This window comes from Sciurus vulgaris (assembly GCF_902686455.1).
Source record: "Sciurus vulgaris genome assembly, chromosome: 14".
Taxonomy (NCBI): Eukaryota; Metazoa; Chordata; class Mammalia; order Rodentia; family Sciuridae; genus Sciurus; species Sciurus vulgaris.
Genome location: NC_136475.1, coordinates 13295041 through 13311418, shown reverse-complemented (window position 1 = coordinate 13311418; position 16378 = coordinate 13295041). Strand labels below are relative to the sequence as shown.

Here is a 16378-nt window from a genome sequence, read left to right as displayed (position 1 = left end):
CATTTCTGTGTGTCAGGACTCTGCAAACACTAATTTAGTTATTTTGAAATGTAAAATGAATTGTTGTCAACTATAGTTTTTCTGTTTTTCTGTTGTGCTACAGAATTAGAACTAATTCCCCTCCGATGATCTTTTAAAAATCAAACCAAGGTCAGGTATGGTGGCATATGCCTATAATCCCAGTGGCTCAGAAGACTGAGGCAGGAGGATTGCAAGTTCAAAGCCAGCCTCTGCAACCCAAGTGAGGCCATAAGCAACACAGCAAGACCCTGTCTCTAAATAAAATATTTAAAAAGGGCTGGGGATGTGGCTCAGTAGTTAAGTGCTCCTGGGTTCAATTCCTGTTACCAAAAAAAAAAAAAAAAAAAAAAATCAAACCCCTGTAAACAAGTGCTCTAACCTAGTGCTTGGTTTTTGGTTTTGGTTTTTTGGTTTTTGCACGCCCCAGGCTGCTTCTAGACACCCGCCGTTAGTGCCAGCCCTCTTCTCCTGGCAGGGGCACCTGCAGCATGGGGATAAAGCCATGTCACCCGGAGACTCCGCAGAGCCAGGCCAGCGATGGGACCGCGTCATGCTGTCGTCACTGCTACCGGGCAGTTCCTACCACTGAGCCTGAAGTCCGGAGCCTCGCCGCCCAGCTTCTCTTATTCCTTAGTAGAAGAGACCGCGGGACAGTTACGTCAAAATATCTGTTCCTCACCTGAGAGGAGCTGAAGTGCCTGGTTTCGATCTGTGATCTGATCAGGGTTCTTGCTTTTCCCTCTTCCCGGTAAACTCCATGAGAAACGGAAGGTGTGGTGACTGATTTATGTGTCATTTTGGCTAAGACATGGACCTGGTTGTCTGCTCAGAAACAAGTCCAGCTGGGCACAGTGAGTGGCCAGTGGGAACACAAGGCCAAATGGCTCAAGTGCCCAGTGGCCGGCACGTTGCTCCCCAGGGACACAAACACCAGGGGGCGTTAGGAGGGGCTGGGACGGCAGGGTGACCCGCTGCAGGTGGCGCGCCACAGCACAAAATCACAAAGTCGCATTTGCTGGACGGTGTTTGAATTCACAGTGATTCAGACTGGAAGGCTGGGGTGTCCAGGTGATGATGAGTGTGACTGAGGAATGCTTGAGGCCATGCGCCCCTCCTGCAGGTGAGGAGACTGAGACCCGAGGAGCTGCCATTGGCCGAAGTCCCTCGACTACTGGGAAGCCCAAGGACCACTGGGCCGCTGGCACCTGGGCCACGCCGAGATGCCTAACTGGAAGGATCCGGGTGCTGCATTCATCACCTCCCAGTGAGGTCAGAGCACTCAGCACCGGGGTGTGGGCCTCCGTCCATCCCTACGCATGACTCCACCTGAACAGTGACGCTTGGGGACCCAAGCGGAGGGAAGCTCCCTCTGCGGAAGCTCCCCGTCCGCTCTTTCCTTCATCTATTCTAGTGAAGTTCAAACCTCCAGGCCTGCAGCAGAGCAGGGCGAGGGACAGGACCTGAATCCTGCGGGGCATTGCGCTTCCAGTCCCTCACTGTAGGATGAGACAGGTGGACCGTCAGGGTCTTTAATTTCATTTAAGCTGAAAATCACAGAGCTTTTCCATTCTGGTTACAGGGGCCTCGGGGAGGCACCTTTCTTAACACTTGCTGGGTGTGGCTCACCCGGGCTAAGTGAGCAGTAAACTCCTTCCGGGGCCGGGCTGTGGCTCCGTGGTACAGTGCTGCCTAGCATGGTCCTGGGTTCCAACAACAACACACACACCCCAAAACCCACAACACACTCCTTCTGGAAGCGTTTGTAGCGACAGGCCCAGACACGTGTCTGGCGACACCTCTGCATCATCACTGTGCTCCTAAGCACCGGTCTCCAGCTGCCTGGCCCAGGGCCTCCCTCACCTCTCCAACTCAGGACGAGCCCTAGCATGACCTGGTCCCCCGGACGGGTAAGGAAGGACATGGAGACAGGGAGAAGACCGGGGGTGGGGAGGAAGGCAGGATTTACTGGGGAAAAGGCAGAAAGCTGCTGAAGACAAAAACAAACAAAAACAAAAGTGAGAGAGAGAGAGAGAGGACAAAGAAGTCAGAAAGCCTGCACCAGCGGGCGGCAGGAGGATTCTGGGGCGCGCTAGGGGAGGAGGAGGGTCTTTGGGGCCCTGCAGAGCTTGGGAGCTGTGTAATGGAGAGGGAAAGAGGATTCAGAGAAGTTTGCTATGAGTCCCCAGTGGAAGCCCCTTAGGCTCTTGTCAAGAAAACCAGAAAAAAGATTTCATTTGTTTTCCAGTTGCTGCTGTGGATTTTCTCACTCCAGGACGGCTGTGTCCTGCTCAGGGCTCCCTGTGGCTGGTGCCACAACTGGGCCAGGCTCTGATGCTGCCCTGTCCTTCTGCGGTGGCACTGCCCTGGAGCCCCGAGTGTGTGACATCCGCAGAGCTGGCCTGTCTCTAAGGGCCTTCCCACCTGACATCTCCAACTTCTGAGGCTGCCACGCAGCTCTGTCGCCCCCACGGCAGGCTGAGTGTTTTCGTCCTCGTCACAGGATGCCACCATTATTGTTACGTTGCATTAACTAGAGGGATGTAGTAGACCATCTTCTGAAGGCCTAACTATTTCCTTTTTCAAAAGTCTTAGCCAATATATCCTCCTGAAATATCCCCAGCTGCCTGTCTCTCACTTAAAGCTCTTCAGTATCTCTTCGCCACCAAAACACAAAGCAAACCCCAAATAAAGCCCAAACTCTGTAGCTTGCAATCAGGGTCTCCATAAAGGGTCAGAGTTCAATTCCAAATTCCCTCAGAATCACAAGGTTAATTTATTCGTTAGACCAAGTTGTCCTGAAATTTCTTGTAACCCCTGTCAACTCACTTAACTCAATAGTATTGCGGTGGGTCACAGTCTCCTAACATGTCTGCCCTTTATTCGCTTGGGCTTGATTCTCTTCACAGGTCCCTGGGAACTCAGCTACTGCACAACAGGACCATTTGGATGGCTTCTCTGGTTTTCCAAATCAGTACCGGCTCTATGGAAGCCACAAACTCAAGTTTTTTTACACATCTAATTATTGCATCTGTTTGATGGAATGGACGTTAAGAACCCCTTTTCAATCAGGCGTGGAAGTAGGAGCCTCTAGTCCCTCCCCAGCCACCGGGGATTCAATGCCAGAATTCAGCTGGAGCCCAGAAATTCAACGCCAGCCTGGACAGCATAGCAATAGCAAGACCCCATCTCAACAAATGAACAAAGCAAAAATCTTTTTCAGGGAATTGTGTTTGGTTCCATTTACCAACTGAGTGAACTGAACTTCCTTAAAACCACATTTCCACTGATCACAGTGGCTCAGAGGCTGAGGCAGGAGAATCAAAAGTTCAAAGCCAGCCTCAGCAACTTAGTGAGGCCCCAAGCAACTAGTGAGACCCTGTCTCTAAATAAAAAATGAAAAGGGTTAGGGATTTGGCCAGTGGTTAACCACCTGTGGGTTTAAGTCCTGATACCAAGACCAAAACCAAAACCAAAACAAACCCCAAAAAACAAAACAAACTAAACTACATTTCCAAATTGAATATACTTGGTATCCTCTTTAAGTGCTTCAATAAACACACCTGAAGTTCTTAAGTAATTGTTGAAATGTTACACTGATACAATGAACCATAAGATATCTTAAGTGTCAAAACAATTTTTATGAAAATTTCAATTTAAAACCAAAAGCCTAGATTCAATTGCATACTTTAAAAATCAGAATCACAAGATTAATTTACTCCTTAGATCAAATTTTCCTTAAATTTCACCTAAACTTAATTGGGTCACATAACCCAACATTGTTACTGTGAGTTAGAGTCCCCTAACATGCCTGTCCTTAATTCTAAGCCATCCCAGGGTTAAAGGATAAACTGCACCTAGTGAGGAAGCAGCTTTGAGGATGGATCACTCTCCAGGTAATTTGAGGGTTCACTGCTCTGCTGTACCCAGTTTGTCCTCTGGGGGCGCTGTCCTGGCTGTGTGTCTGGAATCCCACCTGGTCCCTCCCACCAACCATTCTGATATGTCAGTAAGGAGCCTCCTCCTTCCCTGCCACGTGGATCAGAGGTTCCAAGCCTGAGTTTCACTAAATCCTCATCTACTCATGGGCAGCTCTGTGCCCAATCAGCTTGTCACTCCACTTACCTGGTGACCGATGGCCTGCTTCATTTTATCATTTTCATGTGTGTGTGTGAGGGGTCACACTTCCTAAGGACATCCCACTGAAGAGAGGTTCTCTGCTGGCTCTGTGTGGCTCTCTGGGAGGAATCTCAGATTAAATAGGACCCAAGTGGGAGCCACACTAAAAAGTTCCCTGGCATTCAGATTTAACTGGTGTTCTGTGTTTGTATTGATTAAATGGGGCGATTCTAGGCAGAGGTCACCCTTTCGTTGGTCACACAAAGGATGTCCCTGACGGCAGATGGCTTTAGAAACAGCCACAGACCACCCTCCTGTCAGTCTCCAAGGTCAGGATCTTAGGAGCTACTCTCCCTCACCCTCATGTTTCACATGCATCTGACAAGATTTGTTTTTGTGATTCTTTTAAAAATCCCACATTTTGTTCATTAAAAAAAAAAAAAAAAAAAAAAAAAAGATTCCTCTTTCTATCAAAACGAAACAGAACTAACCATTTCTCCCCTCAAAAAATCAAGGGACATAATCTCATCCTCCTCCACCAAGGATCTTTGATCACCATCCCTAGCTCTGAACCTGGCTGAGGGGACTGCAGCACGGTGGATGTTGGTGTCTCCGGGTCCTCTGTGAATCCTGGGATGATCCAGAGGTTGGCTGCATAACCCGTCTCACCCGCACGCCCAGATGATCCGACTGCTCCCAGCGACCTGCCGCTTCCCCCCACTTCCCAAATCTCTAGACGCCTCCCTAAGCGCGAGGGGCCTCACGGGGGGTGCGCACCCCGTGCCCACGGTGGGGACTGGCTCCCGCGGGGAGGGGGAGCGTGCTGACCTGGCATGATGGTCCTCTGGCACTCCTGGCACTTGGACGAGTACTCGTGGGAGTAGCAGGCGGTGCACAGCAGCTGGTCCTCCTTGGCCGCGAAGGGCTTGTCCACCAGCGAGCTCTCGCACCGGGAGCAGTGGAAGCAGGCCTCGTGCCAGTGCCGCTCCTTGTAGGACAAGTCCTGCCGAGACAGACAAACGGGACGGTCAGGCGCAGGGCCAGGGTGCAAACCACCCGCGCAGCGCGGAATGAGGGCCGAGGCCAGCATGCCTCCCCGCACCACGACCACCTCGCGGTGACACTGGTGACCCCAGGCCATGCCGTCCTTGCTGGCGCTTAGAGCAGCGGGCTAGATGTGTGTTCATGTGCGTCCATGTGTGCGTCTGTGAGAGAGAGAGATGCTTTAAAGAATGGATGAAAATGGATCTCCCGCATGTGCTTCCTGTAAGAACGATCATCAGAAAATGGACCATCGTGGTCACAGGCATGGCAGGGAACCCCAGGTGTGGAGACGCACAGAGGCGGAGCCCTCCAGGGCGGGACCCAGGGTCAGCTGGTGGCAGGCTGTCAGGAGGGACTTCCCTGTGGGTGGCACCAGCTGGGTGGGGCAGGGTGGAGAGGGAATCTCGGCAGAGAAAGAGCATGAATGAGGATAAGCTGTGAGGGACGTGCTGGGCACAGTGGCGCCCGGGCTCGGGGACGGGCCCGGGGTGAAGTGACAGTGTGCATCTATGGGGTCCACTGGACACATGGCTCCCTCTCTTGTCCATGTGGAGTGTCGATCCCTCCTGAAGGCGATGGAGAGGGAGACGCTGAGACGGGCTGTGACAAAGGGCTAAGGGATGGGGAGGGAGGGGACGGAAGGACGGAGGGGCAGCATCTGCAGGAGACTCACACAGGGTGCAGATGGGAGGGCACCACCGAGCAGGGTAGCCAAGACGGAGAGAAGAGCACCCGGGAGAACACTGCTGATTCTGCACTCCCAGGGCCTCGTCTGAGGAACACTGAGACATCTTTTGATATCTGCCCTTTTAAAACAGCACACGGCATCTCAAAAGCACCAGAACAAAATTACAACCATTTTCTCCACACCCAGCGGTACTCAGAAAGATTGCTTCTCTGTTGCAGTCTTCACTGGCATTGCCCCACACCACCCATTTATGACTGAGGTGGAAAGAGAATTTCAAGCCACTGCAAGGTTCCCCGGCCAGCCTCCAGGTCTCAAGCATCCTGCACAGCACGAAGGAGGGCTGCTCATGCAGATGGCCATCAGGAATGATCTCCCCAGGACAGCTCTGCTCCCCATGCAAGTCAAGCCTGGCCATATGCCGAGTGTAGGATGTGAAAACACATCTGCTGGACTTGATTAGCAAGGCCTAAACCACCAGCTAAGCTCAGAGCCCAAACCAGAACAAACAGTTCTCTTGCTAAAATACCACTGTGTGTGTGTGTGTGTGTGTGTGTGTGTGTGTGTGTCTGTGTGTGTTTCCCAGAACTTCAGATCAACTAAAGCTATTTGAATTGATTCGATGATTTCTTTGCCCCCCTTTTTTTCCTTAGTTCAAGGAATTTAGAAAAACGTACCCATTGAAACACTTTGAAAACAGTCATGCCCAAGACCTCACCGTGGGGGGCAGGCTTTGTGCAGGTCGGTCCCTCCTGAGCCATCCCTGTTGGAGGCTCACCTCCCGAGACAGCTGCGGGCAGAGTCATCGTTGAGGCAGGATAAGATGAGACAAGGTCAAATTTTCCCAAAGCAGAACTGGAGGCTTTGTTTCTGCAAAACCGATTCTGCCCTGTGAATCAGTTTGGGGGCTTAGCGGGTTCTCTGAGGTGGGCACAGCCTCTTGGGGGACCGGAGGGAGATCTTACTGAATCCACGGCGCTCTCCAGCCTGCATGAACCTGAAGGGCAGGATGTACGTATGGGGGTGCTGGGGACAGTGCTGCTTTTGCATTTTAGCTTAAAATATTGTCAGAAAGTCTGGGGGAAATCACATGTGCTTTATTGGTTTTCAATATGTGAAATAAAGTGCAAACTGCTTTAATTTGTGTTGGTGTGTTTATACGTGAACTCATATGAATAGCAAAGCTCACGGTATGCAAACGCACATCATCATCATTCAGGATTAGGTATGGCCTCAGCTCTCTCCAGGTATGTATCCCATCTTCAGAGGAATCTGAGGGGCTGGGGTAAGGAAAAAAGGAAAACAAAACAAAACCCCAGAAATTTGAGATACTAATGACGATTATTTGACCATGGTGCACATTCCAGGCACCGATCAGCCCTGCAAGGTGAGTATTATTACTGAAGCTCAGAGAAGTTCATTACTTTCTCTGAAGTCACACAGCTAATAGGTAGCTGAGCCAGGCTTCAAGCTCAAACCCTAATACAAAAGCTGTTTTTTCAGAAAACCATACCGGTTGGAAACCTGTTCAGACCTGTGATGCTATTTGCTTTAAAAAATTGTATTATATGGATCCAGTGAAAAAAATTCAGTGACCACCAAGTTCTCATATCATTTAAGACTGTCCAAATGAACCAGTTCAGCACGCTTTTGCTTGGATTTTGAATAAAGAAGTTGAACAAACCATTTAGAGCCTTGTCCACCAAGAACACTCATCAACCTAATTTGGGTTGAGTTTTGCATTTTTAAATAGTGCAATCACTATTACAATGCTGATTGTGGAGTCCATATGTTTAAAAACTTGAATTTCATATGGAAAAGAGTATAATGGCTTCTTTAAAAATTGCAAACAGAATCACCAGGGGAACCAGCAATTTCACTCTTGGTTTTATATTCAGAAGACATGAACGTGGGGTCTTAAAGAGGTATCTGTGGACCCATATCAGAACAGCACGATTCACAACAGCCAAATGTAGCTGCTAACCAGACGTCCACTAAGGGATGGGTGGATGAGATAAACACAGTGTATCAGCGCAATGGCGCTTCACTCAGTTTTGGAAAGGAAAGGAATCCTGCCCGCTGCTGCAACACGGATACTCTGAGGATATCATGGTAAGTGCCAAACACACAGCACCTCCCTTATGGGACATAAGGACAGTAGTCAAGAGACTAGACACAGAAAGCAGAATTTTGGTCATCAGGGACAAAGGGGGAACGAGGAGTTAGTGTGAAATGGGTACAGAGTTTCAGTTCTGCAAGATAAAAAGTTCTGGAGATGGACCCTGTGATGGGGGTACAGGATGAATTTATCTGCTGCGCTGAGCACACTCAAACTTGGTTCACATGGCAACTGTATGCTGTGCCTATTTAATCACAACTTAAAAGATTAGGTGGTTCAATGATGGCACAGCAGGTGAAAAACACTTTTTTCAGAAGTTAGTAGGACGTTATCATAAAGAACTGTTTTTGTGGCGCACGCCTGTAATCCTAGCAGGTGGGAAGGTTGAGGCAGGAGGATCTCAAGTTCAAAGTCAGCCTCAGCAAAATCGAGGCACTAAGCAATTCAGTGAGACCCTGTCTCTAAATAAAATACAAAGTAGGGCTGGGGATATGGCTCAGTCGTTGTGTCCCTGAGTTCAGTTCCCGGTACCCTCCAGCGCACCCCAAAAAGGACTGTTCCTGGGTGAAAAGCTGCAAGGATGTTTTCCAGCATCAGCAAATCACTGCCACACTGTGGCAAGAGGGGACAGGAGAAAACTCAAAGGCTCTTCCAGGAAGATGCTCTCCGTATATGGCAGCGACTCTGCCCAGGGAAAAGCAACTCATGTGCACATTATTAGTGAGAACAGAAGGTGAGGAAACAAGCAGAAAATCTGCCTTGAGCGGTTGATGCTCAAATACGGGAAAATTGGAGGAAACTTCAAGGGTGACACGGAAAAAGTGAAGACACCAGATGTCCCCAGTCTCCTCCCTGGTCAGTGATTCCCCCGGAGGAGAGAGGAGTTGTAGGTGCAACTAAACAGTCAAGGAAAAGCTAAAACGCTCCTGTGACGCTGCAGAAACCCCTTTTTCCTGTGGTGGACGCTTCCGGCATAAAGACGCAATAGCTGTTTTGAGGCCAACTTGTTGATACAGACATTGGACACTTAAAAGTGTCCCCCTAAATGTGGGTACCGTCACGTCTTTCAGGCGTATAAATTAACGCAGGACTTCTAGACTTCTATGGCCCAGTCCATAACTTCCACCCACAGACCACGCCCAGGGCCATTCCTGCTGAGTCCCCCTGAGCACCTGCTCCAACCTTCCAGAATGGCCTGGCAGGGCCCAGGAGCCATTTTTCCTTGGCCTCTGCCTGAAGCTGAGCTTCTTCCTCAGGCTGGCGTAGAGCAATGCTGGGAAGGATCCCTCCTCCCACCAGGTCAGGGCTTGAGGAGGGACAGTGGCCTCAGAAACCTGAGACAGAACCCTTTCCACACACAGCCTTCTCATGACCAGGGTGCAGGGTCTTGTCATTCACTTCCTGGGGCCATCTTAGCTCACTGGCCATCTCTGTCCCACATGCACATTCCTATAAGAATAGGCAGAGTTCCTGAATTATTTATTCAAGGATGTTTGTTAATTCTCAAAACCTTCCTTGAAGGTAAGTATCAATCTCTGATTATGTTCCAAAGCTTGGTGGTGAACCATCAATCAAAATGCTCTGTTAACAAACTTGTATCCCCGTGGGTGGTGGGTCCTTGGTGGGGACAGAACTGGCCCACAGTCCTAGTTCAGCTAGAGATGGTGATGAACTTCCTGGGCCAACCACATTTGAGCACCCGGGGCATGCAGGCAGAACAGGAGACTGTGGGGGTTCCACACTCCACGTGTCCAGTGCCTCTGTGGGCGAGAAGTCATCGGCATCTCAACCTCATGGTTAAACTCAAGGGCCCTGGAGCCATGCTGCCTAAATTCAAATCCTGGCTCCATCATGCACCTGCTTGACTGGGAAAGTCATTTAAGGACTCTCAATCTCGATTTCTCCCCTGTAAGACAGAAATAATGTAGCTACTGTTGGCTGTGACAGTGAAATGAACTCATGCACATGAGGCATTTATGACAGTCACTGCTACACAGCAATCGTGCAATGACTGTGAGATTAAGCCGTCATTCAGATCATAGCTAATAATGAAGAGTTGCCTCCAACTGTCGCTTTCTGAAATTGCATTTCCTTATAAAGACAGTATTAAAAATGAGAATATCTGCCATCTGAACACCCCCGTGCTAATCACTCTCTCACTCTACCGCTCTGCTTTCCTATAGTGCTTTTTACTTTTCCTTGGATGTAAAATTATGTTCCTGAACTCATCTTACCTATTTTGAAACATATGATAACCCTATGACACAAGGTTTCATCCTTAAACATAAAAAAATGTTAACATAATGATATGATAAAACCATTTTCTGCAACATTCCCGGTGCCCTCCTGCCCTTGTTGATCCAACAGGACTAACAGGGTGCCTACGTTTCACCTGGCACATCAGCCTCTTTCCAGGTGGATCCCACCTTGCTGCCCTCGGCTGGTCTCACCTTGTCCCAGCCTCCACTATCCCACCTCCATGCCCTCCCCGTCCTCAGGCAACATCCGGCTCAGCTGTCCAGTTCAGCCCATATGAAGCTGCGGGTCAGATGGACGTGACTGCAGGGCAGCCATGAACCACCCTGGCCCACACAGCACTGAGAGAACCTGTGCATCTCTTTCCAAATCACAAATGCAAACCCACACCTCACGCGTCGTGCTATCAACAGTGCCGCCAAGCTCAGTTGGGAGCTCTCAGGCTATGCTCTGCAGCCTGGGCTCAGTCAGCTTCTTCCTGAACGCCTAGGTAACCAGGAAGCAGCAAGTGAGCGAAGGTGCTATGGCAAGGGAGAGGTCACTGAACACTGCCAATTTTGATTTCTCAAGAGCATCAAGAGGCTTTTGGCTAGTGCTGTGTTCTCCTCTGAGTCTCAGTAGGATGCAGGGCCGCAGCCCCAGGACTCCCTAGAGCTTAGAGGCCAATTGGAAAATGCCACTCAGTGGTGGAAGAGCTAGATTATAGTGGGTCAGGACCTGGTATTATCGTCACTCTCCACATACTGACCTGCAAAGACTTGGGGGTCAAGTGACGCTCTTCATCTCTCTCTCTCACAGCTCCAAACAGATTTTTAGTCGTAGTGATTAGCACCATGCTAGTCGTCTAGTTTAATTTTGTTGGTTTTTGTTGTTGTTGTTGTTTGTAGTTTAATTTTGCTGTTTTTGTTGTTGTGGTTGTTGTTTTGTTTTGTTTAGTACAATCAGCCGTTGGTATCTCTGGGTTCTCAAGCCTTGGATTCAACCAACCACAGATTGAAGACTTTTTTTTTTTTTAAATAATTGCACTAGACCTTTTTCTTAGCATTATTCCCTAAACAATAGAGTATAAAACCCTCTGCATAGCATGTACATTGTACTAGGTATTATAAGTAAACTAGAGATGATTCAAAGCTCACAGGAGGATGTGCGCACAATTTTACAGAAAGAGACCTGAGCACTTGCAAATATCCAACGAGGATCCCAGAGCCAAACCCCTGTGGATACCAAGGGACTGCATGTTAACTGCAAAAACGAGTTCAAGAGGTGGCCTTCAGATGCTGAGAGACACGAAGTTAAGAAACAAAGAGAGCTTTGGGGGCGGAGCTCAGTTGAAGAGGGCAAGGATGTGGGTTCAGGCCCCAGCACCACGGGAAGGAGAAGGAGAAGGAAGGAGGGGAAGGAGAAGGAGAGGAAGGAAGGAAAAAAAGAAAGATCTTTTACACTTCCCACAAGAAAAAAACATCAAAGATGATCTTATGCTCACAGAAATGTCATAAATTGCAGTAAAATTCCTTTCAGATCTTATATTTTTTTCATATCAGAAACATTCTCGACAAGGGAGGTGCTTGTTGGTAGCAGCAAATGTGTCCTTGTGACTGAGCCCAGGGGTCAAATGAGTGACCTGGAGGGCTCCTCGACCTCCAGCCAGCGGTGAGAGGGGGCTTTGGGCAGCAGGGTCGCCCTTGACTGTAGACAGATGCCCCGGGCCCCTGGGCTGGGAGAAATCTGGTTACTGACTCCCCAAAGCAACCATTTCTCGAATCCATACGGTTTTGGTTTGTGAGTGGATTCTTGCCTCAGTCAGGCCCAGCATTTTGACAGGATGTTCTGTGCTTCGAACTGTCGGGCGAACACATTTCCGACTGTATATTCTTTCAATTCCTTACGAAGTCTGGAAGTGTGGACAACAGCAGAAAGGACAGCACTGAATACCTGCCCTGTTCCAAGTGCTCCACAGATGTTAACTCATTCGAAACCCCAGACGGTCTTGTGAGATAGGCGACCCTGTCTCACAGACAGGGAAACAGGCTCATGGGTAACGTGACTTGTCTGCACCACAGGGCTTGTTTAAGGTGGAGCCAGATCTAAACCCAGACAGGTGTGGCCCAGGTGCTGCCCCCAAGCGTTCAGGGGCTGGGGGATGCAGCCCACCTGAGTACCTGGCAACTTCTGGGGACTTGTGCCAATCTGTTCATGGATTCAGTGTTTTCCACTTAACTGACGTAGAGAAACCAAGGGAAAACCTGACTGACTACCTGTTCTCAACTCCTGAATAAACCCTCTAGATGTCTCCTGTTCTTCATCTCTTGCTTTTAGTTGACTCTAGATAACACCCCTGAGCATGGGCCATGATGGGAAATGTTGACTAAGTTTGCTCCGATCACCCTTCCCCATGCCTCAGCCATATCCATCCCCAAACCCTCTCCTGGGGGCAGAGATTTGAAGCTTGCTCTGCCTTCTCTACATGCTTGGCTGTTTTGCAAGTAAAACTTCTCTTTTGCGAAACTGTTCCTTTAAACGATTGGCAGACTGCAGAGGGCAAAACGTCCCTGGTTCTGTAACAAGCAGGAAGTGAGAGTTATGGAAACAAAGGTGACTGCTTCTGCAGCACAAACATCGCCACCTGGAGGAACCCGGGAGAAAGGCAAAGGTCTTTCATTGACAGTCACTTGATAGAGGCGGGGCAGGCACCTCTCCCTCACCGGTCTAACCACCTGTGACCTGAAAGCCAAGGCCTGAGGCTGCAGGGGACAGGCCACACTGCACGCATCTGTATTCCAGTTCTGTCTCATCTGCTTCCCAGTCCCATAACCCTGGGTGAGATCCCCAACTCTCTAAACCTCAATGACTTCTCCATTAAACTGAGCGAGTGTTCCTCCTCCCCAGAGGGCATTAGGAACAATGTGGATCTTGCCAGGGGAACATCTCCAGATACCTGGAACTAGTGACCCCGCAACATGTGGCGCCTCTTATGACTACCATCGGAAGCGAAACCCTGAATGCACGTTTTAGATCTGAAATGTCCTTTTGTTCACTATTTTTTTCTCTTCCCAGCACCCTCTAAGGCACATGGGGTATGGTAGCCTTCCCATTTCACGGTATTGCTTACAGACATGTGGAAAGTTCAATCTGAGCCAGGAGTGAGACCCAGGGTTTGTTTGAAATCACCAATTTGGTAAAAAGCGAGGTACCCTGGAGTTACCTTTTCCTAGGCTCTAGAATTTCTGAAGCCAGAATTTAGGTAGATCCAAAACCAATCTGTCATCAGTCTGTGGAAATATTTTGCAAGTACCAGTCTCCAAGAAAAATTTCAGGAAGGGTGTAATGTTAAAGGATCACAAAGTTTTATTGCTTCTTCTCAACTATTCCACTGGCCAATGAAACTATTCCAAATCAATGATTTTTGCCCTTTGAGATCACAGCGTTTCCTCAGAGTAATTTAATAGAAATAAGGAGTGTAACTGAGTGAGTGCATAGAAAAAATATTCAAATATAAGTAAGCTAACTATGGGAGTGGCTCTCAGGTCTTTTCTTTCTCATTGAAAAGTCAGTCAACACTCTGAAAATAATCCAAATTCCCATAGGCTTGCCAAAATTTTAAAATTATACGCACAAACGTGTCCTTCAGAGAGTCAAGTGAGGCCCACAGTGGCCATGCTATTTTAAGAAAAGAGAGTGGCCGTAAGATCCACCTAATCAGTTGCTCTATCAAGTACATACCCCTCCGGCTGGGACATTCAGCTTTACTTCCTGAAACAACAACATTTTTTTCTGTCACTGCTTCCTCCATAAAGTTAACTAACTGCATAATTATTTTTGAAAGTCAAGCAAACCAGCACAAATATGCTAAAATTCCCCAAATGGCAAGGTCTGACTTCAGCTCAACATCCCTTTTTGTTTCAAAACGTAGAAAAATCACACTGTGTAACCCCGGATCTTAAAACATCCATCGGGGTTGAAAAGTTCAGCGGGATGAACTCCTGACTTGTGCAGTGGCCCTGCTGACTTTGTCCTCATTCAGGGGACTCTTGTTTATTTGCTCATGAGAAATCTCTGGAAGAATGGCGGGTTTTAGGATCTTTTCACAAAATCACACCAGAGAAATGCTAAGCAATTTTTGTTCTGTTTTTACTTCAGCCCCTGGTCAAGGATGATTAGCCCCAAATATTCAAAATCTTTACTTTAAACTGGAGTGGTTCTTTGTCAGAATGAGATCTGGACCTCTCATCGACTTACGTATGTCTCTTCCAGGTAAGACTTGTATTAAATAATTTTGTTTTTCTCTGCCTAGTATTTCATTCCCAGACTGGACACTTTTACTAATGTTTCCATCATGCAAACCGATAAAGAGAGAGGGTGAGGATTCTGAGAGTGTGGGATCCTTCCACAGGCCACTAAAAGAAGGGAAAAAGTGGAAGTTTGACGTTTATGACATCACAGCTGCTGCTGGGAACGCTGGGACTGTGTACCTAGATCAGTGACCCTATGAAGCAGGCACCTGATTCTCTCTCCGTTTTACAGAAGTGGAGAAGAGCACAGGAGTCAGGTAAGTGGATCAAGTTCACACAGCTGGTGAGACACTGACCATGGAATGGAACCAGGCCGTCTGGCATCTGCACACTTACCCTTGGTGTACTAAATAAACCAAAAGACACTACCATAGGTGGATCTTAAATACCCCCAAAGGCCCCAAAGGTGTTAAAGGCTTGGTCCCTAGGTGGGTACTTTGGGGGTGTGGTGAAGCCTTCAAGGGGTGGGGTTGAGAAAGCGGTCCTTAGGGTCATTGGGGTGTGCCCTTGAAGAGGGTTATGGGACCCTGGCCCCCTCCTCTACCCTGTTCCACTCCCTGGCTCATTGATATGAGTGGTTTTACTTTGCTAGACACTCCTGCCATGATGTCCTGCTTAGCCACAGGCCTAAAAGCAATGGATTCTCCCAATCACGAACCGAAATAAGCCTTGACTTATAAAGCATTTTGACATCCTGATGGAGGGCTGACCAGTACAGGGACTGGGAACATTCACCAGGCAAAAGAGGAGAGAGGAAGATACTCAATTTCAGACTAGCCAGTTCAGCTGTCTTGGCTCACAGTCACACCTCTGAACGAGTTTGTGCTACATGACTGCCGATTTTCCCTTTCTGACACTCAGCATGCCAGCCCTGATCTGAAGCCAATAGCAATGTGGCTGCAACTTGGTTTGGAGCAGCCAATGTTGCATGTCCTTCATTTCTGCTTCCGACAAAAGTCTCTCCCTGAACCAGATGGAAATCATCCCTCTACTGTCACTAAACACTTCACAAACGAATTGATGGTGCAGCCCTGACTACTGTCTGTCCCAGGAATGATGTGCTAAAAGAAAGAAATATAAGAAGCCTGCAATGAATGTGCTAGAACGATCCAACAGCAAACAAGGCCCAAGCAAAGCTGCAACAGTTAGGTGCCGATATTTACAAACATGGAGCAGAGAGGTCCAAATCCCCAAGGAAGACAAAGCAACGAGGGCAGAGAAGAGGAGGTAGCATGCCACCAACTGCCCTGCAGTCAAGCAAACTGGGAATTACCTGAGAGATCCCAAAGTGGTCCCATTTTGTAACCAGTTCTGTGGCTCTCCAAATGCCAGTCGCCCTGAAGAGCTTGTCAGTGTGTTTTTACCAGTGGGTTTTCAGGTAGAAGATATGAGACATCTTAGAGACATGGACAGACCCGCTACACTTTGGATCTGAAAGGTCCCCAAAGGCCTATTTGTTCAAGCTTGGTCCCCAGCTGGTGCTCTGGAGGCCTCAGCAAGGACTCAAAAGCAACAGAGTCAACTGATCATGGACTGAAACTTCTGAAACCATGAACTCAAATAAACCTTTCTGTAGGTTGCTTATCTCAGATATATGGTCACAGTAACGGAAAGCTGAGTAACTGACTCGTGGGTGTCCCTCCGTGGTCTAGGCTACACTAAGAATCTGTTGAGTACCAGGGTTTGACCCTCAATTACTGGTCCGTCACCCCAAATGACCAGGGATCTCTATTGAACCATGCTGTGATGTTTGTGGGTAGCTATTAATTCCTTATATGAAAGCCTTTGCCCATTTAAAAAAAAATACAATCCTGTTCTCCCACTAGAAGAGGAACCCATAATATCCCG

At 48.5% G+C, this 16378-nt stretch overlaps 2 protein-coding genes across 6 annotated transcripts in view; one reads left to right on the top strand and one right to left on the bottom strand.

Moving 5' to 3' along the window:
• Positions 1–467, top strand: part of LOC306644250 (ashwin) — a 28295-nt gene extending 27828 nt beyond the window's left edge. Inside the window, exon 5 of the mRNA XM_079111026.1 lies at positions 449–467. The gene's annotated coding sequence lies outside the window, so the exon portion shown is untranslated. The remainder of the gene's footprint in view (positions 1–448) is intronic.
• FHL2 (four and a half LIM domains 2) overlaps positions 1–16378 on the bottom strand; it is a 71753-nt gene that overhangs the window by 10846 nt on the left and 44529 nt on the right. For all 5 annotated transcript variants that reach the window (XM_079111020.1, XM_079111021.1, XM_079111022.1 and 2 more), the window contains one exon: positions 4966–5140. In XM_079111020.1, coding sequence (XP_078967146.1) covers positions 4966–5140 — 175 coding nt within the window. The remainder of the gene's footprint in view (positions 1–4965; positions 5141–16378) is intronic.